The sequence below is a fragment of the Esox lucius genome, chromosome 3, assembly GCF_011004845.1.
Source record: "Esox lucius isolate fEsoLuc1 chromosome 3, fEsoLuc1.pri, whole genome shotgun sequence".
In the NCBI taxonomy this organism is placed as follows: Eukaryota; Metazoa; Chordata; class Actinopteri; order Esociformes; family Esocidae; genus Esox; species Esox lucius.
This window is the reverse complement of record NC_047571.1, coordinates 34,701,390-34,726,098: the sequence shown is the minus strand read 5'-3', so window position 1 is coordinate 34,726,098 and position 24,709 is coordinate 34,701,390. Positions and strand designations below refer to the sequence as shown.

General features: G+C 43.6%; 1 protein-coding gene across 3 annotated transcripts in view; it reads left to right on the top strand.

Annotated features, from left to right (window-relative positions):
* st6galnac3 (ST6 (alpha-N-acetyl-neuraminyl-2,3-beta-galactosyl-1,3)-N-acetylgalactosaminide alpha-2,6-sialyltransferase 3) overlaps positions 1-24,709 on the top strand; it is a 68,738-nt gene that overhangs the window by 22,473 nt on the left and 21,556 nt on the right. For 2 of the 3 annotated variants that reach the window (XM_029119161.2, XM_029119163.2), the window contains exons 2-4: positions 2,214-2,396; positions 13,478-13,678; positions 15,536-15,744. In XM_029119161.2, coding sequence (XP_028974994.1) covers positions 2,214-2,396; positions 13,478-13,678; positions 15,536-15,744 — 593 coding nt within the window. The remainder of the gene's footprint in view (positions 1-2,213; positions 2,397-13,477; positions 13,679-15,535; positions 15,745-24,709) is intronic. The other variant, XM_029119162.2, reaches the window with a different exon arrangement.

Below are 24,709 nucleotides of genomic sequence, written 5' to 3'. Positions count from 1 at the left end.
CCCACTTACAAAGCATGTAAAGGTCTGTAATTTATATCATAGGTACACTTCAACTGTGAGTGGCGGAATCTAAAACAAAAATCCAGAAAATCACATTGTATGATTTTTAAGTAATTAACTAGCATTTTATTGCATCACATAAGTATTTGATACATCAGAAGAGCAGGTTTGCACACACTGCAGCAGAGATTTTGGCCCACTCCTTCATACAGACCTTTTCCAGATCCTTCAGGTTTCGGGGCTGTCGCTGGGCAATACAGACTTTCAGCTCCCTCCAAAGATTTTCTATTGGGTTCAGGTCTGGAGACTGGCTAGGCCACTCCAAGACCTTGAGATACTTCTTACGGAGTCACTCCTTAGTTGCCCTGGTTGTGTGTTTCGGGTCGTTGTCATGCTGGAAGACCCAGCCACGATCCATCTTCAATGCTCTTACTGAGGGAAGGAGGTTGTTGGCCAAGAACTTGCGATACATGGCTCCATCCATCCTCCCCTCAATACGGTGCAGTCGTCCTGTCCCCTTTGCAGAAAAGCATCCCCAAAAAAAGATTTTTCCACCTCCATGTTTCACGGTTGGGATGGTGTTCTTGGGGTTGTACTCATCCTTCTTCTTCCTCCAAACACGGCGAGTGGAGTTTAGACCAAAAAGCCCTATTTGTGTCTCATCAGACCACATGACCTTCTCCCATTCCTCCTCTGGATCATCCAGATGGTCATTGGCAAACTTCAGATGGGCCTGGACATGCGCTGGCTTGAGCAGGGGGACCTTGCGTGCGCTGCAGGATTTTAATCCATGACGGCAGTGTGTTACTAATGGTTTTCTTTGAGACTGTGGTCCTCTTCAGGTCATTGACCAGGTCCTGCCGTGTAGTTCTGGGCTGATCCCTCACCTTCCTTATGATCACTGATGCCCTATAAGGTGAGATCTTGCATGGAGCCCCAGACTGAGGGAGATTGACCGTCATCTTGAACTTCTTCCATTTTCTAATAATTGCGCCAACAGTTGTTGCCTTCTCTCCAAGCTGGTTGCCTATTGTCCTGTAGCCCATCCCAGCCTTGTGCAGGTCTAAAATTTGATCCCTGATGTCCTTACACAGCTCTCTGGTCTTGGCCATTGTGGAGAGGTTGGTGTCAGTTTGATTGAGTGTGTGGACAGGTGTCTTTATTACAGGTAACGAGTTCAAACAGGTGCAGTTAATACAGGTAATGAGTGGAGAACAGGAGGGCTTCTTAAAGAAAAACTAACAGGTCTGTGAGAGTCAGAATTCTTACTGGTTGGTAGGTGATCAAATACTTATGTCATGCAATAAAATGCTACTTTTTTTTTTAAAATCATACAATGTGATTTTCTGGATTTTTGGATTCAGTCTCTCACAGTTGAAGTGTACCTATGATAAAAATTACAGACCTCTACATGCTTTGTAAGTAGGAAAACCTGCAGAATCGGCACTATATCAAATATTTCTTCTCCCCACTGTATGTGTGTGTGTGTGGGTGTGTGTGTGTGTGTTTGTGTCTGTGTGTGTGTGCGCGTGTGTGTTTGTGTGTGCATATGTGTGTGTGTGTGTATACTGTATATCTGTGTTCGTGTGTGTGCATGTGTGTGTGTGTGTGTGTGTGCATATGTGTGTGTGTGTGTGTATACTGTATATCTGTGTGTGTGTGCGTGTGTGTGTGTGCGTGTGTATACTGTATATCTGTGTGTGTGTGCGTGTGAATGTGTTTTTTTGTGTGTGTGTATACTGTATATCTGTGTGTGCATGTGTGTGTGTGTGTGTGTATACTGTATGTGTGTGTGTGTGTGTGTGCATGTGTGTGTATACTGTATGTATGTGTGTGTGTGTGTATACTGTATGTGTGTGTGTGTGTGTGTGTGTGTGCTAGTGTAATGGGCTGAATGCAATGTAGTAGAGACATCTCTCAGTGTGTCTGGAGGTCTGGGAGATTGGGGATTTGAAAAGTTAATTGAACCAAAGTTACAGAGTCTCCAGGACTGCAGATGAATACTTTCCTGGTGTCTGAGGAGAAATGTCAGCGTCATGTTAATAACCGAACTGATAGATCTTAACCCTCACTTCTCTCTCCCCCTCTCTCCCTTTCTCTCCCCCCTCTCCTTCCTTTGTCCCCCGTTCTTTCTCCTCCCCTCTTTACTGTCTTCTTTCTCTTCTCCCCTCTCTTTCCTCTCTTTCCTGTCCTCTCTTCTCTCTCTTCTCCAGAAGAAGTCGGTGATAGCCACCAGTCTGATCTTGGTGGTGTCTCTATTCGTTGTGGTGTTCAACTACTCTGAGAAGCCATACATTCTCCTGGCACCTGTCTTCAACAGCCACTGGATGTTCTCCAGGCAGCCGCACAAAGCCTTCAAACCTCACCTCGGCTACATCAGCATACCCAACCAGGAGGTGAGGAGACACTAAATCAAGTGCATTTGAAAGAATATAATTGAGATCTGATGGGCTCTTCAGCAGAACATAATGGGTTGTACAGATGAGCGGTTTGAAGGGCCTCTCGTACACCATTCAGGCCCCATGAACTTCAAAGGAGTAATATTGAATATTGGATACCTGACCTCCAACTGGTGGTCCTCCCACAGCTCTAGTGGCTCATTTCCCATGAAGGGCTCCTCAGAATGCAGTGACACCCGGCATATATCTCCCAACACTCTTCCCTCCTCAGCCCCCTGGTGGCTCTGGGACGGGTCGGAACCACAGCTGTTTGATGTCTCTCTGCTGTGTATTATTCCTCTGTAATTTCAAACGCCCTGCGTTTTTGATTCTGTTCTCCAGGGAAGATATTGAAATGGCAGCCCATTCCCTCCGTAGGCCACTCCTTTTGACCAGGCCCTTATGGCTGTAGTAGGTAAGGCAGTACACTCTGTAGGCAATAGGGCGTTATTTAGAACCCAGCCCGGGGTTTAGACGCTGTGCTCCTGTTGCCATGTTCCCAGCGCAATTTGTGGAAATTGAAATATGAAAACAATTCAATTCCCTTCACATTGGAACGCCGCAGAGAGATGAACGTTTGTTGTTAGGAGGAGGGGAATGATAATTGGAATTTGAAGCCGGGCGTGGATATTGAAATGTACTCACACACACACACACACACACACACACACAAACAGGGAAACCTACCGGGTCCAAACTGCATGGAGTTCTGTGAAACATAATTTGCGGCATCCTAAATGTAATCATGCTTGGCTGCTGAGTCAGTACCACCTCAACATATATTATAGCTATACTGAGTCAGTACCACCTCAACATATATTATAGCTATACTGAGTCAGTACCACCTCAACATATATTATACCTATACTGAATCAGTACCACCTCAACATATATTATAGCTATACTGAGTCAGTACCACCTCAACATATATTATACCTATACTGAGTCAGTACTACCTCAACATATATTATAGCTATACTGAATCAATACCACCTCAACATATATTATAGCTATACTGAGTCAGTACCACCTCAACATATATTATACCTATACTGAATCAGTACCACCTCAACATATATTATAGCTATACTGAATCAGTACCACCTCAACATATATTATAGCTATACTGAGTCAGTACCACCTCAACATATATTATACCTATACTGAGTCAGTACCACCTCAAAATATATTATAGCTATACTGAGTCAGTACCACCTCAACATATATTATAGCTATACTGAGTCAGTACCACCTCAACATATATTATACCTATACTGAGTCAGTACCACCTCAACATATATTATAGCTATACTGAGTCAGTACCACCTCAACATATATTATAGCTATACTGAGTCAGTACCACCTCAAAATATATTATACCTATACTGAGTCAGTACCACCTCAACATATATTATACCTATACTGAGTCAGTACCACCTCAACATATATTATAGCTATACTGAATCAGTACCACCTCAACATATATTATAGCTATACTGAGTCAGTACCACCTCAACATATATTATAGCTATACTGAATCAGTACCACCTCAACATATATTATAGCTATACTGAGTCAGTACCACCTCAACATATATTTTGTAGCTATACTGAGTCAGTACCACCTCAACATATATTATACCTATACTGAGTCAGTACCACCTCAACATATATTATAGCTATACTGAGTCAGTATCACCTCAACATATATTATAGCTATACTGAGTCAGTACCACCTCAACATATATTATAGCTATACTGAGTCAGTACCACCTCAACATATATTGTACCTATACTGAGTCAGTACCACTTCAACATATATTATACCTATACTGAGTCAGTACCACTACAACATATATTATACCTATACTGAGTCAGTACCACTACAACATATATTATACCTATACTGAGTCAGTGGTATAGGATCTCATATACCACGGCTATCAGCCAATCAGCGTTCAGAATACAAACCAGCCAATATATAAAGATGTCAGGCTGGGTCTGTAAAGTGATGTAAAGTATGTTCTTGTATTGCCAAAAGCTTGGTGCTTGGTTTTTGTGTGTGTTTGTGTGTGTGTGTGCATGTTTGTGTGTGTGTCTTGGAACACCATCAGCCTGGACATTCCAGACACAGTAATCCCAGTGATGCCAGTGTGTACCGTGGCTCCTGGGCGAGATGAGATCAGAGCAGCCCTGGTGCTGGCTGTTCCCTGGAAAATCATGATTATCTCCAGACAGACAGGCTGGCTCACAAGATGGCACCATCCATCCCAAATGGCACCCTGTCCACTCCACGCACCCCAGGGGCCGGGTCTCCAGCAGTCTGCTAGTACTCCAGTCAGTAGGCTGCCATTTGAGACGCTTTGTCATTCCGCTTGGCTCGGTCCTCCAGTGCATTATGGGAACAAACATGGTGTGAACGCTAATGTTAGCAGAAGAGGTGCTACGTGTGTCCGTGGGACAGATTATATCAGAGGTCTGTTGGAGTTTTTATTGACATACACGTTAAATTAATGGAACAACTCCCGGACCGCTAGACCATCTGGAATGTTCTATAAATGTCTTGTATCAATGTTCTATAAATGTCTTGTATTAATGTTCTATAAATGTCTTGTATTAATGTTCTATAAATGTCTTGTATTAATGTTCTATACATGTCTTGTATCAATGTTCTATACATGTCTTGTATCAATGTTCTATAAATGTCTTGTATTAATGTTCTATAAATGTCTTGTATTAATGTTCTATACATGTCTTGTATCAATGTTCTATACATGTCTTGTATCAATGTTCTATAAATGTCTTGTATCAATGTTCTATAAATGTCTTGTATCAATGTTCTATACATGTCTTGTATCAATGTTCTATACATGTCTTGTATCAATGTTCTATAAATGTCTCGTATTAATGTTCTATAAATGTCTTGTATTAATGTTCTATAAATGTCTTGTATCAATGTTGTATAAATATCTTGTATTAATGTTCTTCGGTGATGGCGATTGAATACATTTGTCTTAAACTTTCCTGGTGCTTCTTTTCTAATATTGCACTGTTTCCTCTTTAAAGTGTACTGCTTCACACCAGTGTCTGCAGGGAGCTGGAAAGGTAGTGATCTATGTTAGGAATAGGGTGCAATGTGGGACAGCTATAGTGTGTCCATCACTCAGACAAAATTCAATATTTCCATTTCTGTGAATTAATATGTGGAAATGCAGTCTGGGCGGAATCAAAAAAGTGGATGGGATTTTCTATCAAACAAACGTCAGGGTTTAGATTGCTCTGGTTGCTGTTATTATGAGCGAGTGGTTGGCCTGAATGTACATAGCATCAAGGTTAAAAAACACTCTGGGAAAGTACATGTAATTGTTTGCTGGGGTCTCTCCTTATATAATAAATTACGTACTATTATATGCACTAGTGTTCAAAGGTTTGGGGTCACAGAAATGACCTTGTTTTCCATGAAAACATACACTCACCTAAAGGATTATTAGGAACACCTGTTCAATTTCTCATTAATGCAATTATCTAATCAACCAATCACATGGCAGTTGCTTCAATGCATTTAGGGGTGTGGTCCTGGTCAAGACAATCTCCTGAACTCCAAACTGAATGTCAGAATAGGAAAGAAAGGTGATTTAAGCAATTTTGAGAGTGGCATGGTTGTTGGTGCCAGAAGGGGCCGGTCTGAGTATTTCACAATCTGCTCAGTTACTGGGATTTTCACGCACAACCATTTCTAGGGTTTACAAAGAATGGTGTGAAAACATCCAGTATGCGGCAGTCCTGTGGGCGAAAATGCCTTGTTGATGCTAGAGGTCAGAGGAGAATGGGCCGACTGATTCAAGCTGATAGATGAGCAACTTTGACTGAAATAACCACTTGTTACAACCGAGGTATGCAGCAAAGCATTTGTGAAGAATGCTTTCAGCACCTTGTTGAATCAATGCCACATAGAATTAAGGCAGTTCTGAAGGTGAAAGGGGGTCAAACACAGTATTAGTATGGTGTTCCTAATAATCCTTTAGGTGAGTGTACATGAAATGAGTTTGAATAGGAAATATAGCAAGTATATTCACTGACAAGGTTAGAAATTATTGTATTTTCATTTATACAGGGAAAACCAGCTGAGACCAAGGTGCCCTGTATTACAACAAACAATAAAAACATGAATAAGAAAAGATTTTAAAACTAATATAAAATAATTTAAAAAATCAAGTACAATTTACTTTAAAATGTGCTATGGACACAATATCCTTCAACCTAAGGTCATCCTACAGATCATTCCAAGTTTGAGGGCCACAGAAGGAGAATGACGTACCTATCTGAGACTCAATCTTATACAAACTTGTTTCTCAATATAATTTTGGAGGTTGGGGAATTTGGATGTGTCAAGGTATGGTGAGTGGCAGCGCCACTGTGCCGTGCACCTTCAGTTCCCATCATCATATGAACGCATCCCTGACCTGTTTCGTGTCACGTCTTTAATCATTCACACCAGGTCCCTATCATCTCATTAGTACAGGTGCTGGTCGTGAAATTAGAATATCATCAAAAAGTTGATTTATTTCAGTAATTCCATTCAAAAAGTTAAACTTGTATAATGTATACATTCATTCCACACAGAATGATATATTTCAAGTTTTTATTTCTTTGAATTTTGATGATTATAACTGACAACTAATGAAAAACCCAAATTCAGTATCTCAGAAAATTAGAATATTACTTAAGACCAAAACTAAAAAAATGGCCAACTGAAAAGTATGAACATGAAAAGTATTAGCATGTACAGCACTCAATACTTAGTTGGGGCTCCTTTTGCCTGAATTACTGCAGCAATGCGGCGTGGCATGGAGTCGATCAGTCTGTGGCACTGCTCAGGTGTTATGAGAGCCCAGGTTGCTCTGATAGTGGCCTTCAGCTCTTCTGCATTGTTGGGTCTGGCATCCTCCTCTTCACAATACCCCGTATCCGGTATGCGTTTCGGCTGGGGAAGGACATATTCCCCTCGTTCTGGAAGGCCCAGCCGAAGAGGTGCCCAACGCCTGGTCCGCGGTTCCCCCCTGAACCGAGGCTGTACGGTCAAGCTGCTCCCACAACAGCTCCATGGGGTTGAGATCTGGTGACTGTGCTGGCCACTCCATTATAGACAGAATACCAGCTGACTGCTTCTTCCCTAAATAGTTCTTGCATAGTTTGGAGCTGTGCTTTGAGTCATTGTCCTGTTGTAGGAGGACATCAAGTGCCATCCACAGGGTAAGGCATGGCGTTGCAAGATCCCTTTTACCCTGTACAAATCTCCCACTTCTCCACCACCAAAGCACACCCAGACCATCCCATTGCCTCTACCATGCTTGAAAGATGGCATCAAGCACTCCTCCAGCATCTTTTCATTTGGTCTGCATCTGACGAATGTTCTTCTTAGTGAGATGAACACCTCAAACTTAGATGAGTCTGTCCATAACACTTTTTTCCAGTTGTCCTCTGTCCTGTATCTGTGTTCTTGTCACGGCTGTGGAAGAAGGACGGTTGAAAGACATTCTTTAAATTACGCTCAAAGGAACCAAAACAGCAACCAAATGACACTGAGCATAAACAAAGACCCACACCAGGTATGGCAAAAGGCCAAATTTAAATAGGATCCCCAATGAGAGGCAACGATGTACAGCTGCCTCCAATTGGGGAGAACAAAAAAACAACAGTGTAAAGATGCCTAGAGGCCTCAGGCTCCTGAGTATGGTGCCCAGACCAGCACAGAGATGGCTAAGGACCTGACAGTTCTTCTCTCTGTTCTGGTTACAGCCAGTTTGCGCTGTTCTGTGAAGAGAGTAGGATATTGTTGTCAGAGTTTCTTGGCAATTTCTCGCATCGAATAGCCTTCATTTCTCAGAACAGGAATAGACTGACAAGTTTCAGAAGAATGTTCTTTATCTCTGGTCATTTTGAGACTAATAATTGAACACACAATAGCTGATGTTCCAGATACTCAACTAGCCTTAAGAGGGACAGTTTTATTGCTTCTTTAATTGGTTTTCAGTGGTGCTAACAAAATCACAAAAGTGTTTTCTAATGATCAATAAGCCTTTTAAAATTAGAAACTTGGATTAGCAAACACAACGTGCCATTGGAACACAGGACTGATGGTTGCTAATAATGGCCCTCTGTACGTCTATGTAGATATTCCATTGAAAATCAACCGTTTCCTGCTACAACAGTCATTTACAACATTAACAATGTCTACACTGTATTTCTGATCAATTTGATGTTATTGTAATGGACAAAAAAATTTCTAAGCTACCCTAATCTTTTGAATGGTAGTATATAGGTATGCCACATGCTCAACTTTTTACTTTATTCCTATTGGCTTGAAGGGCATTCTAAAGTTAGCATTGTTTCCAATCAGGAATTCATACATTCTGGGGAGATTTTAATTTCACTTTCCACCCATTAAAGACTGATTCATCTAGACTATACAGCCCCGGAGCGCTCGACACGAACGAGCGCATCGCAGCTTTGTTGACGTGGGCAGTTAACTTCCTGGTCTCTTTGTAATGTTTTGTGCCCTGAAGCAGTGGGTTGTGGGATAACAGGAAGTAGACTTTCCCAGGGAAGGAAGTGAAGCCGAGTAATAATTACGTCTACTTAATGAGTCATGGGGTGCACTCCAAACGACACCCTTTTCTTATAGTGTACTACTTTTGTGAGCCCTTGTGAAAAGAAGTGCACCGCACGGTGTCTAGGGTGCTAGTTGGGAATGAGCCATGTTTTAAGTAATGACTATCAAGGTTAAACCAAACTCCCTGTGCACCATGGGTAAAAGCTTAATTAATGAACACCACGTCATTGGACGCTGTTAAGATGATTTCATAACCTGCTTTGGTTTTAGCGGTGCTAAAATCATTAAAGAGGGCTCATGTGGAGATTAGTACAGCCTAAATGAATGGGAATCATATAACTGTTCCGGGTGTGTGTTTTTGACATGTTGACACAGACAAGGTTGCGGTGGAATATTGTTTCTTTCATCTCACCAGATTCTGGGTTTTCTGTTATGTTCAATCTATATTGTTGTAGGTTCTTGGTTCTCTATGGGCCCCAATTTGTCTGTGCTGAAAGGTCTGTGAAATGGAGTTCTGGGAGAGAACAAAAGTGTGGGGAGATGTGTGTGTGCATGTGTGTCTATGTGTGTGTGGTTATAGTATTAATAGTGCTATCTGTGACAGCTGCAGGAAGCAGGAATGTGATTCAAGCCTCCATCACAGCGATGGAAGGTCACTGAACCAGAGTCCTGTAGGGACCACCACTTCAGCCTCCCTGTCCAATCAGAGACTCACTGAGCCTCTCTGTCCAATCATAGACTCATTCACCCTCTCTGTTCAATCAGGAACTCATTCAGACCTGGGACAGTTAATCAGAGTGACTGGCATATTCCCTATTTAAACCTCTCTCACCAGTCAGTTTGCATTGACTCTCCCAGTACTATCCTTCCTATTCTAAACCACCCTGGACTAGCTGGTACTATACCACTCAGTACTGTCCTACCCACCCTAAACCACCCTGGACTAGCTGGTACTATACCAGTCAGTACTGTCCTACCCACCCTAAACCACCCTGGACTAGCTGGTACTATACCAGTCAGTACTATCCTTCCTACTCTAAACCACCCTGGACTAGCTGGTACTATACCAGTCAGTACTATCCTTCCTATTCTAAACCACCCTGGACTAGCTGGTACTAAACCAGTCAGTACTATATCCTACCCTAAACCACCCTGGACTAGCTGGTACTATACCAGTCAGTACTATCCTTCCTACTCTAAACCACCCTGGACTAGCTGGTACTATACCAGTCAGTACTATCCTTCCTACTCTAAACCACCCTGGACTAGCTGGTACTATACCAATCAGTACTATCCTACCTATTCTAAACCACCCTGGACTAGCTGGTACTATCCCCAGTCAGTACTATCCTTCCTCCTCTAAACCACCCTGGACTAGCTGGTACTAAACCAGTCAGTACTATATCCTACCCTATATCCTACTGCACCTTTTTCTTTCCTTTCCAAAAAAGTTGTATATTTTGTGAACAAAGAAGATTACATACAAAGGTTACCAATGAATGTACAGGATAAAAAATGTATATTAGGAAAGCAAAACACACAGAATTATACCAAGGAATAGAATAAAATTACCAGGGATATCTAACATATTTCTAGCATCCGTCCTTCCTCATGCCCTTCCCGTCCTTCCTCAGGGTCTTCCAAGGCGTGCATGGTCATATGGGTTCTGAAGCATGTTAATATGGGTTCTGAAGCATTGTCATATGGGTTCTGAAGCATGTTAATATGGGTTCTGAAGCATTGTCATATGGGTTCTGAAGCATGGTCATATGGGTTCTGAAGCATGTTAATATGGGTTCTGAAGCATTGTCATATGGGTTCTGAAGCATGGTCATATGGGTTCTGAAGCATGTTAATATGGGTTCTGAAGCATGTTAAAATGGGTTCTGAAGCATTGTCATATGGGTTCTGAAGCATGGTCATATGGGTTCTGAAGCATGTTAATATGGGTTCTGAAGCATGGTCATATGGGTTCTGAAGCATGGTCATATGGGTTCTGAAGCATGTTAATATGGGTTCTGAAGCATGGTCATATGGGTTCTGAAGCATGGTCATATGGGTTCTGAAGCATGGTCATATGGGTTATGAAGCATGGTGATATGGGATCTGAAGCATGGTCATATGGGTTTTGAAGCATGGTCATATGGGTTTTGAAGCATGGTCGTATGGGTTCTGAAGCATGGTCATATGGGTTCTGAAGCATGGTAATATGGGTTCTGAAGCATGGTCGTATGGGTTCTGAAGCATGTTAATATGGGTTCTGAAGCATGGTCATATGGGTTCTGAAGCATCTCAGTAGATCAGAGGATTTCCAGAGGGTTCTACCAGGGAACCATGCATGTTGAGTCCACAGCGATCTCAGTCGATCAGAGGGTTTCCAGAGGGTTCTACCAGGGAACCATGCATGTTGAGTCCACAGCGATCTCAGTCGATCAGAGGGTTCTACCTGGGCGCATCCCAAGTCCCAAATACTTAAGTCCCTGGATTGTTTTGTTGCTTGTACTTGACACAACAAAAACTGGTCTGCTGTCGAAGGCCGAAGTGTCCTTAAATTGTCTTTTTAGTTAATACGAGAGCTCAACCACTTCTGGTGCAGTCTGAACACAATGTCCTTCTGGTGCAGTCTGAACACAATGTCCTTCTGGTGCAGTCTGAACACAATGTCCTTCTGGTGCAGTCTGAACACAATGTCCTTCTGGTGCAGTCTGAACACAATTTCCTTCTGGTGCAGTCTGAACACAATGTCCTTCTGGTGCAGTCTGAACACAATGTCCTTGAATTAAGCTCTAATCCGTAAATGACAGCAATCATGAGAACAAACAAAGAACTCTGGAGAAGTGAGTGTCAGTAGAATAGAACTGTTACAGAACAGTAGACATTAGACAGGAGAACAATAGAACAGATAAAGATTTGTAGCAATGGAATAGAAAGGGGTCAGGAGAGCTGTGATTGGTTCATGCTGGGAAGGTCTGGGACTCAGGGTGCTAGCAGTGGGACTCAGCGTGCATGCAGTGGGACTCAGGGTTCTAGCAGTGGGACTCAGGGTTCTAGCAGTGGGACTCAGAGTGTTAGCAGTGGGACTCAGGGTTCTAGCAGTGGGCCTCAGGGTGATAGCAGTGGGCCTCAGGGTGTTAGCAGTGGGACCCAGGGTGTTAGCAGTGGGACTCAGGGTTCTAGCAGTGGGACTCAGGGTGTTAGCAGTGGGACTCAGGGTTCTAGCAGTGGGCCTCAGGGTGTTAGCAGTGGGACTCAGGGTGTTAGCAGTGGGACTCAGGGTTCTAGCAGTGGGACTCAGGGTGGTAGCAGTGGGACTCAGGGTGTTAGCAGTGGGACTCAGGGTTCTAGCAGTGGGCCTCAGGGTGTTAGCAGTGGGACTCAGGGTTCTAGCAGTGGGACTCAGGGTTCTAGCAGTGGGACTCAGGGTGCATTCCATTCAGATACTGAATACAAACATTGTTTTTAAACACATCTTAGCAACTGGATCCATGTAGTTTTCAGTCCTGGTCATCCTCGCTCTTCCTCATGACCCAGATGGGTATTGGTCTCTAGTGGGCTATCTGGTGCCATCTGGTACCATCTGGTGCTATCTGGTCCAGAGCAGACAGGTTTTTGCCAACAGAAGAATCTTCGAAGAAGACAGGAGGGGTGACTCACTTCTGTGTCATTGTGGCTGATATGTGGCAGTGTGATGTTGGCACTGCTTTTAGCTCAATGCCATGAGTTATGGATAAGGATGAGACTGACAGACCTCACAAATGATGTGTGTGTGTGTGGATAAGGACGAGACAGACAGACCTCATGAATTTTGTGTGTGTGTGTGGATAAGGACGAGACAGACAGACCTCATGAATTTTGTATGTGAGTGTGTGTCGATGAGGATGAAACTGACAGACCTCATGAATTGTGTGTGTGTGTGTGTGTGGATAAGGACGAGACAGACAGACCTCATGAATTATGTGTGTGTGTGTGTGTGTGTGGATAAGGACGAAACAGACCTCATTAATTTTTTGTGTGAGTGAGTGTGTGGATAAGGACGAGACAGACCTCATTAATTTTGTGTGTGTGTGTGGATAAGGACGAGGCTGACAGACCTCATTAATCGTGTGTGTGGAGAAGGACAAGGCTGACAGACCTCATGAATTTTGTGTATGTGTGTGTGTGAATAAGGACGACGGTGGGGTGACTCACTGCTGTGTCATATTGGCTGATATCTGGCAGTGTAATGTTGGCACTGCTTTTAGTTCAATGCCATGAGTTATGGATAAGGATGAGACTGACAGACCTCACGAATTGATTGATAGATTGATTAGTTGAATCAAGTTGAATCATGTGATTTAATAGATGGACCAGCTGGGGTTCTGAGTCTGTGGTGTCTGTAGTTCAGTTACAGTAAACAGATCCTCCTCTTCCTCCTTTTCTTCCTACAGCCCCTGAAGCTGAACTGTGAGGTGTGCATTGTGGTGTCCAGCTCTGGCCAGATGTTGGGCCAGGCAGCAGGGCCGGAGATTGACCGCTCCTCCTGCATCTGGCGAATGAACAATGCCCCGACGCGGGGGTTTGAGCACGACGTGGGACATCGTACCACCCTACGCGTTGTCTCACACACATCCGTTCCTCTGCTGCTACAGGTGGGCTGGGACATTATCTCTGGGCTGTACTAAACCACCTGGTTGGTCCTTCCATTCCCTCTCTGGGTTGTAATAAACCACCTGGTTGGTCCTTCCATTCCCTCTCTGGGTTCTACTAAACCACCTGGTTGGTCCTTCCATTCCCTCTCTGGGCTGTACTAAACCTCCTGGTTGGTCCTTCCATTCCCTTTCTGGGTTCTACTAAACCACCTGGTTGGTCCTTCCATTCCCTCTCTGGGCTGTACTAAACCACCTGGTTGGTCCTTCCATTCCCTCTCTGGGTTCTACTAAACCACCTGGTTGGTCCTTCCATTCCCTCTCTGGGCTGTACTAAACCACCTGGTTGGTCCTTCCATTCCCTCTCTGGGCTGTAATAAACCACCTGGTTGGTCCTTCCATTCCCTCTCTGGGTTCTACTAAACCATCTGGTTGGTCCTTCCATTCCCTCTCTGGGCTGTACTAAACCACCTGGTTGGTCCTTCCATTCCCTCTCTGGGCTGTACTAAACCACCTGGTTGGTCCTTCCATTCCCTCTCTGGGCTGTAATAAATCACCTGGTTGGTCCTTCCATTCCCTCTCTGTGCTGTACTAAACCGCCTGGTTGGTCCTTCCATTCCCTCTCTGGGCTGTACTAAACCACCTGGTTGGTCCTTCCATTCCCTCTCTGGGTTCTACTAAACCACCTGGTTGGTCCTTCCATTCCCTCTCTGGGCTGTACTAAACCACCTGGTTGGTCCTTCCATTCCCTCTCTGGGTTCTACTAAACCACCTGGTTGGTCCTTCCATTCCCTCTCTGGGCTGTACTAAACCACCTGGTTGGTCCTTCCATTCCCTCTCTGGGCTGTAATAAACCACCTGGTTGGTCCTTCCATTCCCTCTATGGGTTCTACTAAACCACCTGGTTGGTCCTTCCATTCCCTCTCTGGGCTGTAATAAACCACCTGGTTGGTCCTTCCATTCCCTCTCTGGGTTCTACTAAACCACCTGGTTGGTCCTTCCATTCCCTCTCTGGGCTGTACTAAACCTCCTGGTTGGTCCTTCCATTCCCTTTCTGGGTTCTACTAAACCACCTGGTTGGTCCTTCCATTCCCTCTCTGGGCTGTACTAAACCACCTGGTTGGTCCTTCCATTCCCTCTCTGGGTTCTACTAAACCACCTGGTTGGTCCTTCCATTCCCTCTCTGGGCTGTACTAAACCACCTGGTTGGTCCTTCCATTCCTTCTCTGGGCTGTAATAAACCACCTGGTTGGTCCTTCCATTCCCTCTCTGGGTTCTACTAACCCATCTGGTTGGTCCTTCCATTCCCTCTCTGGGCTGTACTAAACCACCTGGTTGGTCCTTCCATTCCCTCTCTGGGCTGTACTAAACCACCTGGTTGGTCCTTCCATTCCCTCTCTGGGCTGTACTAAACCACCTGGTTGGTCCTTCCATTCCCTCTCTGGGTTCTACTAAACCACCTGGTTGGTCCTTCCATTCCCTCTCTGGGCTGTACTAAACCACCTGGTTGGTCCTTCCATTCCCTCTCTGGGCTGTAATAAACCACCTGGTTGGTCCTTCCATTCCCTCTATGGGTTCTACTAAACCATCTGGTTGGTCCTTCCATTCCCTCTCTGGGCTGTACTAAACCACCTGGTTGGTCCTTCCATTCCCTCTCTGGGCTGTACTAAACCACCAGAAGTTGTTGAATTGTGAAGATCTGAGGCAGACCCCAGTCAGAACCCAGTCAGAACCCAGTCAGAACCCAGTCCTGCACCTCATAGTTCCACCAATTATATGGAACAACTGTCAATCACTCTGGACAGGCGGAGTCTGCTAACTGACTGAATTTATGTCTTCTCCCTGTTCTCCTTCTTCAAGAGGCCGCAGTATTTCTTTGGACAGGCCAACGACACGGTTTATGTAGTGTGGGGGCCTCTGAGGAACATGAGGAAGGACGGGAAGGGCATGGTGTACAACATGCTACGCCAGGCCACAATCAACTTCCCTCACGCTCGCATCTACCTGACCACAGAGGAACGCATGAACTACTGTGACATGGTGTTCAAGAAGGAGACAGGCAAGGACAGGTGAGACCCCTATAGAGTGTCCTGCCTTTCACACTGTCCCCTATAGAGTGTCCTACCTTTCACACTGTCCCCTATAGAGTGTCCTGCCTTTCAGCCTTTCCTATCTTTCTCCCAGTCCCCTATAGTGTCCTACCTTTCACCCTGTCCCCTATAGTGTCATACCTTTCATCCTGTCCCCTAGTGTCATACCTTTCACCCTGTCCCCTATAGTGTCCTACCTTTCACCCTGTCCCCTATAGTGTCCTACCTTTCACCCAGTCCCCTATAGTGTCCTACCTTTCACCCTGTCCCCTATAGTGTCCTACCTTTCATCCTGTCCCCTACTGTCATACCTTTCACCCTGTCCCCTATAGTGTCCTACCTTTCACCATGTCCCCTATAGTGTCCTACCTTTCACCCTGTCCCCTATAGTGTCCTACCTTTCACCCTGTCTCCTATAGAGTGTCCTACCTTTCACCCTGTCCCCTATAGAGTGTCCTACCTTTCACCCTGTTCCCTATAGAGTGTCCTACCTTTCACCCTGTTCCCTACAGAGTGTCCTACCTTTCACCCTGTCTCATATAGAGTGTCCTACCTTTCACCCTGTCCTACCTTTCACCCAGTCCCCTATAGTGTCCTACCTTTCACCCAGTCCCCTATAGTGTCCTACCTTTCACTCTGTCTCCTATAGAGTGTCCTACCTTTCACCCTGTCTCCTATAGAGTGTCCTACCTTTCACCCTGTCTCCTATAGAGTGTCCTACCTTTCACCCTGTCTCCTATAGAGTGTCCTACCTTTCACCCTGTCCCCTATAGTGTCCTACCTTTCACCCAGTCCCCTATAGTGTCCTACCTTTCACCCAGTCCCCTATAGTGTCCTACCTTTCACTCTGTCTCCTATAGAGTGTCCTACCTTTCACCCTGTCTCCTATAGAGTGTCCTACCTTTCACCCTGTCTCCTATAGAGTGTCCTACCTTTCACCCTGTCTCCTATAGAGTGTCCTACCTTTCACCCAGTCCCCTATAGAGTGTCCTACCTTTCACCCTGTCCTACCTTTCACCCAGTCCCCTATAGAGTGTCCTACCTTTCACACTGTCCCCTATAGAGTGTCCTACCTTTCACCCTGTCCTACCTTTCACCCAGTCCCCTATAGTGTCCTACCTTTCACCCAGTCCCCTATAGTGTCCTACCTTTCACCCTGTCTCCTATAGAGTGTCCTACCTTTCACCCTGTCTCCTATAGAGTGTCCTACCTTTCACCCAGTCCCCTATAGAGTGTCCTACCTTTCACCCTGTCCTACCTTTCACCCTGTCCTACCTTTCATCCTGCCCCCTATAGAGTGGGGCTATGACTGGCCCCGGGTTAGCTTAGCCTGTGTTTACACAAGAGTTTGTTAACCCTGGGCTAAGGTTTAACCCTGGGCTAAGGTTTAACCCTGGGCTAAGGTTTAACCCTGGGCTAAGGTTTAACCCTGGGCTAAGGTTTAACCCTGGGCTAAGGTTTAACCCTGAGCTAAGGTTTAACCCTGGGCTAAGGTTTAACCCTGGGCTAAGGTTTAACCCTGGGCTAAGGTTTAACCCTGAGCTAAGGTTTAACCCTGGGCCAAGGTTTAACCCTAGGTTGAGGATTCACACTTGTATTCCTAAGCCCTGGGCTAACAGACAAATACAACACAATACCAAGGCCCTTGCCCCTTAAGCCCAGGGCTAAGGTGCAGTGTTAACACGCCTATAGGGAACTCATTTTCACGTGGGCCCTTATGCCTCTGTAGTAGTGTACTACTAATAGAATAGGGGACCATGTGCAAGGCAGACTAAGTGTTTTAGACAGTCTGCCAACCTCTGTCTCCCCTCCTAATTAACGCTTAATGATGTTAGAGGATTAACGTGTACCAATACCTGCAGGTTCACACGCATTTTATTTGGCTTCTTTAGGTCATCTTCAGTAATGAGGACATTTTCAGTCGTTCCTTTCCCAGCTGGTGGTTAGGCCTTCAGCAGGCTCCAGGATTAGTCGGCAGTACACCTCTCTCTCCCAACATTAGACACCATTTAATTGCATATTTGATTGATATAAAATAAACCTGACAGGTTTGTGTTTACGGTATGTTTTCCATCCTGTGTGGTCTCTGCCAAGTGGTAGCGGGAGGCTTTCTCCCCTGTGTGTTTTTAACAGTAGCCAAGATAGAAAGGTTTGTAAGAAAGTTCACTGTCAGTAACATTACGGTAAGGTATGTACCTTGTGTGGCTTCATGTTGAATTCTTTCCAAAAGGTGATCTTTAATGAACTAAGCTAAAAGACATGATGCAAGCGAGAGAGAAATAGAGGCCAAGACAGGAAGAGGGAAAGTGAAAGAGATGGGGACAGAGGAAGGTGGGGTGATTATACAGCTGTGATAAGATGCTGTTCTAGTTGTTTCTGTGTTTCTGTGCTGCAGAGTTCAGATGTTAATGATGACTGCAGGCTGTTACACCTGTCTTGCAATAAATCAACATCATTATGACCACATCAGGAGCTATTCTGTATGTGTGAATGTGTGTGTGTGTGTGTGTGAGAGAGAGCCTGTGTTTTCTGAGATAAGATGGCACCCTGGGTTATAGGGTTTATTGCCCTATTTTCAGACCAGTCTGAATGATCGTCACAAACAAACAGTGTCTCCTAAAATACACATTTCAGCTGTAATCCATTAGGGTGGTTCACGTCCCAAATGATTCCCTATTCCTTTCACACTTCTCTGACCAGGGCTCATAGGTACTAGGATGCAAGACTGGGATTTGGATTGGGTTTTAACGTGTTCATGTATGTTTGTTATCGTTTAAATTTAGTGCTCAGAAACCTTATGTATTAGTGCTCTTTAATCTCTCGCCGTGTGTGTGGGTGAGTGTGGGTGAGTGTGGGTGAGTGTGGGTGAGTATGGGCGAGTGTGGGCGAGTGTGTGTGAGTGTGTGTGAGTGTGGGTGAGTGTGGGTGAGTGTGGGTGAGTGTGTGTGTCAATGTGTTTGTGTCTGTATGAACATGTATATGGGTGTGAATGTGTGTGTGGGTGTGAGTGTTTATGTGTGTGTGTGTGTGTGTGTGTGTGTCTACAAGGATAGTAACATTAGGAAAATCAGACTGTGTGGGACATTACACTGGTCCCAATTATGAGTCAGGGGTTAATAGGAATTGGCGTTAATATGAGTCTGGGGTTAATATGAGTCAGAGGTTAATATGAGTCAGAGGTTAATATGAGTCAGAGGTTAATAGGGATTAAGGGTTAATATGAGTCAGAGGTTAATATGAGTCAGAGGTTAATAGGGATTAAGGGTTAATATGAGTCAGAGGTTAATATGAGTCAGAGGTTAATAGGGATTAGGGGTTAATATGAGTCAGGGGTTAATAGGAATTGGCTTTAATATGAGTCTGGGGTTAATATGAGTCAGAGGTTAATATGAGTCAGAGATTAATAGGGATTAAGGGTTAATATGAGTCAGAGGTTAATATGAGTCAGAGGTTAATAGGGATTAAGGGTTAATATGAGTCAGAGGTTAATATGAGTCAGAGGTTAATATGAGTCAGAGGTTAATAGGGATTAAGGGTTAATATGAGTCAGAGGTTAATATGAGTCAGAGGTTAATATGAATTGGCGTTAATATGAGTCAGAGGTTAATATGAGTCAGAGGTTAATATGAATTGGCGTTAATATGAGTCTGGGGTTAATATGAGTCAGGGGTTAATATGAGTCAGAGGTTAATAGGGATTAGGGGTTAATGTGAGTCAGGGGTTAATATGAGTCAGGGGTTAATATGAGTCAGAGGTTAATGGGGATTAGGGGTTAATGTGAGTCAGGGGTTAATATGAGTCAGGGATTAATATGAGTCAGAGGTTAATAGGGATTAGGGGTTAATGTGAATCAGGGGTTAAGATGAGTCAGGGTTTAATATGAATCAGTGGTTCACACATACACATCAACACACTCACACCTATACATTTACACACACTGATACATAAATACACACAGACACACACAGACTTATCTAAACAGACACACACACAGACCCATATATAAACAGACACACACAGACTCATATATAAACACACACACACACACACAGACACATATATACACAGACACACACACAGACACATATATACACAGACACACACACAGACACATATAAACAGACACACATAGAGTGTGGATGTCTATAACTATAATTTGATAGTTATCTGGCTGCCCAATGTTAGAAAATGGAGATTCAACAAATTAAGGACAAACTAAGTCACAGATGCACTGTGTTTGAGTAGACATATTTGTATGCAGTGTGGCACTGTTTCTGATGAACTGGTAGCTTCTGTACAACAACAAGGTCTAACTCCCAGTTTCAGATGTACAGGTAGCTTCTGTATGACAAAATGTTCTAACTCATTGTTTCAACTGAACAGGAAGTCTTTAGACAACAACAAACACTAACTTACCTATTCACAATCCAATTATATCACTGTACGTTTATAATTAATTTGACATTTCATTTGCAAATCAAATTACATTAATCAAAATATGTTAATTTTTTTGGTTCATGATAGACTACTACATATTATATTTTATCATGCTAGACTAGTCCAAACCTAAAGCAAATTGAATAAGACACGAGGAACATGATATGATGATGATATCAACTCACTACCGTCATTAGCAGCTCGCCCACCAGGGAGAAAAGCCCTCTTACAGACTATCTCACAGTGCTTTAAAACCCAATTGAAAGATTCTACAGCGATTCATTGTAAATGACCCCATCTAAGGTGAAAGGAAGCGATCACAGAGGAATAGGCAAGGAGCAGTAGATGATGTAAAGCCTTCCATTAGCATTATCTAGTGAACAGTCCTGGACCTGGTGTATAATGAGGATGTTAATGATGGACTATTACAGTGAAGCCGGCAGTATTAGTAGCTACATTCATGCTTCATTTGTTCTGTGTTAGAAGTAAAGGATACTTTTGTCTCTTTAGCGGCCTCGTCCTTCTAAAGTCTGTGAATATTAATAATAATAATTTGTCTCCTTTTGGGAGGAGAGCGTCCCTGCCAGAGAAGGCCTAGAGCAGCACCTATATCTTCATCACACGTTCTGTCAGCTTTGACCCTGACAGCTTATCTCAGCAGGACACAAAGAATGGTGTTCCAGAACATGTCCTGAGGGTCGGATCCAGGTCATAAATCTAGGCACCATTTCAATGGAACAAACAAAGAACTATGTCTAGATGTTGAACTCTGATGTCTGCAGTGGAAATGCTCGATTCAGATGAAGCATACCTCTTTGACATTTTATTGGTTTAACAGTCAAAACGCCAGATGACTACAGAAGACTTCCATGAAAATGGAGTCAAAACAACATGCTCTGCTTTGGGCAGCTAAACATCCGTTCCCTGACCAGTCACTGCTCCTAGTTTTGAGTTATCCAGACCTCTTCCAGATCAGAGTATACACTATACAATCTTTAGTCATTAGGTGTCTGAACCAAGTTCAGCTAAACGGGATGAACATCTTCTATATTTAATGCTAAAGAACCCTGGTATTATGACCAGGAGGTTACTGAAGAGATACAGCCATCAGACACATTTTTATAGATTGTGTTACCCCAGCCCAGATTGTTTCCCCGGCCCAGAATGTTTCCCCGGCCCAGAATATTACCCCAGCCCAGATTGTTTCCCCGGCCCAGAATGTTACCCCAGCCCAGAATGTTACCCCTGCCCAGAATGTTACCCCGGCCCAGAATGTTACCCCGGCCCAGAATGTTACCCCAGCCCAGAATGTTACCCCGCCCCAGAATGTTACCCCTGCCCAGAATGTTACCCCTGCCCAGAATGTTACCCCGGCCCAGAATGTTACCCCGGCCCAGAATGTTACCCCAGCCCAGAATGTTACCCCGCCCCAGAATGTTACCCCTGCCCAGAATGTTACCCCGGCCCAGAATGTTACCCCGGCCCAGAATGTTACCCCAGCCCAGAATGTTACCCCGCCCCAGAATGTTACCCCTGCCCAGAATGTTACCCCGGCCCAGAATGTTACCCCTGCCCAGAATGTTACCCCGGCCCAGAATGTTACCCCGCCCCAGAATGTTACCCCAGCCCAGAATGTTACCCCGGCCCAGAATGGTACCCCGGCCCAAACTGATGGCCCAATACTGACAACAAACTGACAGCAATAGTTTATCAACAGAACAACCAGAAACTATAATATTGCAGTTTTCTAACCTTAGCAGTTTTCAACTATCAACATCCTTCACACAATGGGAGGAACGAAAACAGCTTACAGTTATTCAAAACATCCCTTTGTTGGAATTATGTTTTTTGAATTCACACCACAGGAGGAAGAAGAACATTGGGCTAACCTATCCATACCCAATAAATAATAAAGACAAAAATGCACTGAGCAGTGTAAACCTTTAGATATATGTGAGAAGAGAAAATCTTGTACAGTATAACAATCAATAAACAGGCACTGCAAAAGAAAACAAGGTCACTGATTGCTTTGTGAGTATGGCTGAATGTACTGAAAACATGTTGTACTATGTGAAGGTAAAGTCGACCTAAATCAAGATCCAACCACTGTTTCTTCTAATTCAGCTTTGTTTTAAGCATTACTTTTATCATTTGGTAAAGATATTCAGTACATTCATGATAAATGTACATCTTCTACAATTCTAACATTGTAATTTTATTCATTATTCAGACCTTCATTTATATTTCTCTAATCTTACAGCTCCAGTGTTCTTTTAAACAGAACGATTCACCAAACATACTTTGCATTCAATCTTAACCCTGCTTCCATATATAAACAGTTGCTGGCGGATCTTGTTTTTAGATTTTATTCATCTTAAACATTTTCCATTCCTGTCTTACACTCTCACAATTGGTATGTTAATGACAAAATGGTATCTCAATGCATTTCTTGATCTCAATTTGTATTAAGATCTCCCTTCCCATATGGAAATGTAATATGGCAATATATGAATGTAACTTATATGTCTTATATGAGCATATACAGTGGATATAAAAAGTCTACACACACCTGTTAAAATGCCAGGTTCTTGTAATGTAAAACAATGAGACAAAGATAAATCATGTCAGAACTTTTTCCACCTTTAATGTGTCCTATAACGTGAACAGTTCAATTGAAAAACAAATTGAAATCTTTGAGGGTGAAAAATAAAAAACTCACAATAACCTGGTTGCATAAGTGTGCACACCCTTAAACTAATACTTTGTTGAAGCACCTTTTGATTTTATTACAGCACTCAGTCTTTTTGGGTAGGAGTCTATTAGCATGGCACATCTTGACGTGGCAATATTTGCCCACTCTTCTTTGCAAAAGCACTCCAAATCTGTCAGATTGCGAGAACAGCCCTCTTCAGATCACCCCACAGATGTTCAATTGGATTCAGGTCTGGGCTGTGGCTGGGCCATTCCAAAACGTTAATCTTCTTCTGGTGAAGCCATGCTTTTGTGGATTTGGATGTGTGCTTTGGGTTGTTGTCGTGCTGAAAGGTGAACTTTCTCTTCATCTTCAGCTTTCTAATGGACGCCTGAAGGTTTTGTGCCAAAATTGCTTGGTATTTGGAACTGTTCATAATTCCCTCCACCCTGACTAAGGCCCAGCTTCCAGTTGAGGAAAAACAGCCCCAAAGCATAATGCTGCCACCACCATGCTTCAGTGTGGGTATGGTGTTTTTTGGGTGATGTGCAGTGTTGTTTTTGCACCAAACATACCTTTTGGAATTATGGCCAAAAAGTTCAACCTTGGTTTGTCAGACCATAACACATTTTCCCACTTGGTTTTGAGGGACTTGATGTTTGTTTTTGCAAACTTCAGCCGGGCTTGGATGTTTTTCTTTGTAAGAAAAGGCTTCCGTCTTGCCACCCTACCCCATAGCCCATTCATATGAAGAATACGGGAGATTGTCACATGTAGCACACAGCCTGTACTTGCCAGAAATTCCTGCAGTTCCTTTTATGTTGCTGTAGGCCTCTTGGAAGCCTCCCTGACCAGTTTTCTTCTTGTCTTTTCATCAATTTTGGAGGGACGTTCAGTTCTTGGTAATGTCTCTGTTGTGCCATATTTTCTCCACTTGATGATGACTGTCTTCACTGTGTTCCATGGTATATCTAATGCTTTGGAAATTATTTTGTACCCTTCTCCTGACTGATATCTTTCAACAATGAGATCCCTCTGATGCTTTAGAAGCTCTCTGCGGACTATGGCTTTTGCTCTGAGATGCAACTAAGAAAATGTCAGGAAAATCCTACTAGAACAGCTGAACTTTATTTGTGATTAATCAGAGTAACTTCAAATGATGGCAGTTATGTAATTACTTATATTTAACATGAGTTTATCCCCAGTTATAAGAGGGTGTGCACATTTATGCAACCAGGTTATTGTAAGATTTACAAATGTTCCCCCTCGAAGATTTCAGTTTGTTTTTCAATTGAATTGTTCACATTATAGGTCACATTTAATGGTGGAAATAGTTCTGACATGATTTATCTTTGTCTCATTCTTTTAAATCACTAAAACCTGTCATTTTAACAGGGGTGTGTATTTTATATCCACTTTATGTTGTAAACATATTTGGTTTGGTTACATATACACTCACCTAAAGGAGTATTAGGAACACCATACTAATACTGTGTTTGACCCCCTTTCGCCTTCAGAACTGCCTTAATTCTATGTGGCATTGATTCAACAAGGTGCTGAAAGCATTCTTTAGAAATGTTGGCCCATATTGATAGGATAGCATCTTGCAGTTGATGGAGAATTGTGGGATGCACATCCAGGGCACGAAGCTCCCGTTCCACCACATCCCAAAGATGCTCTATTGGGTTGAGATCTGGTGACTGTGGGGGCCATTTCAGTACAGTGAACTCATTGTCATGTTCAAGAAACCAATTTGAAATGATTCGAGCTTTGTGACATGGTGCATTATCCTGCTGGAAGTAGCCATCAGAGGAT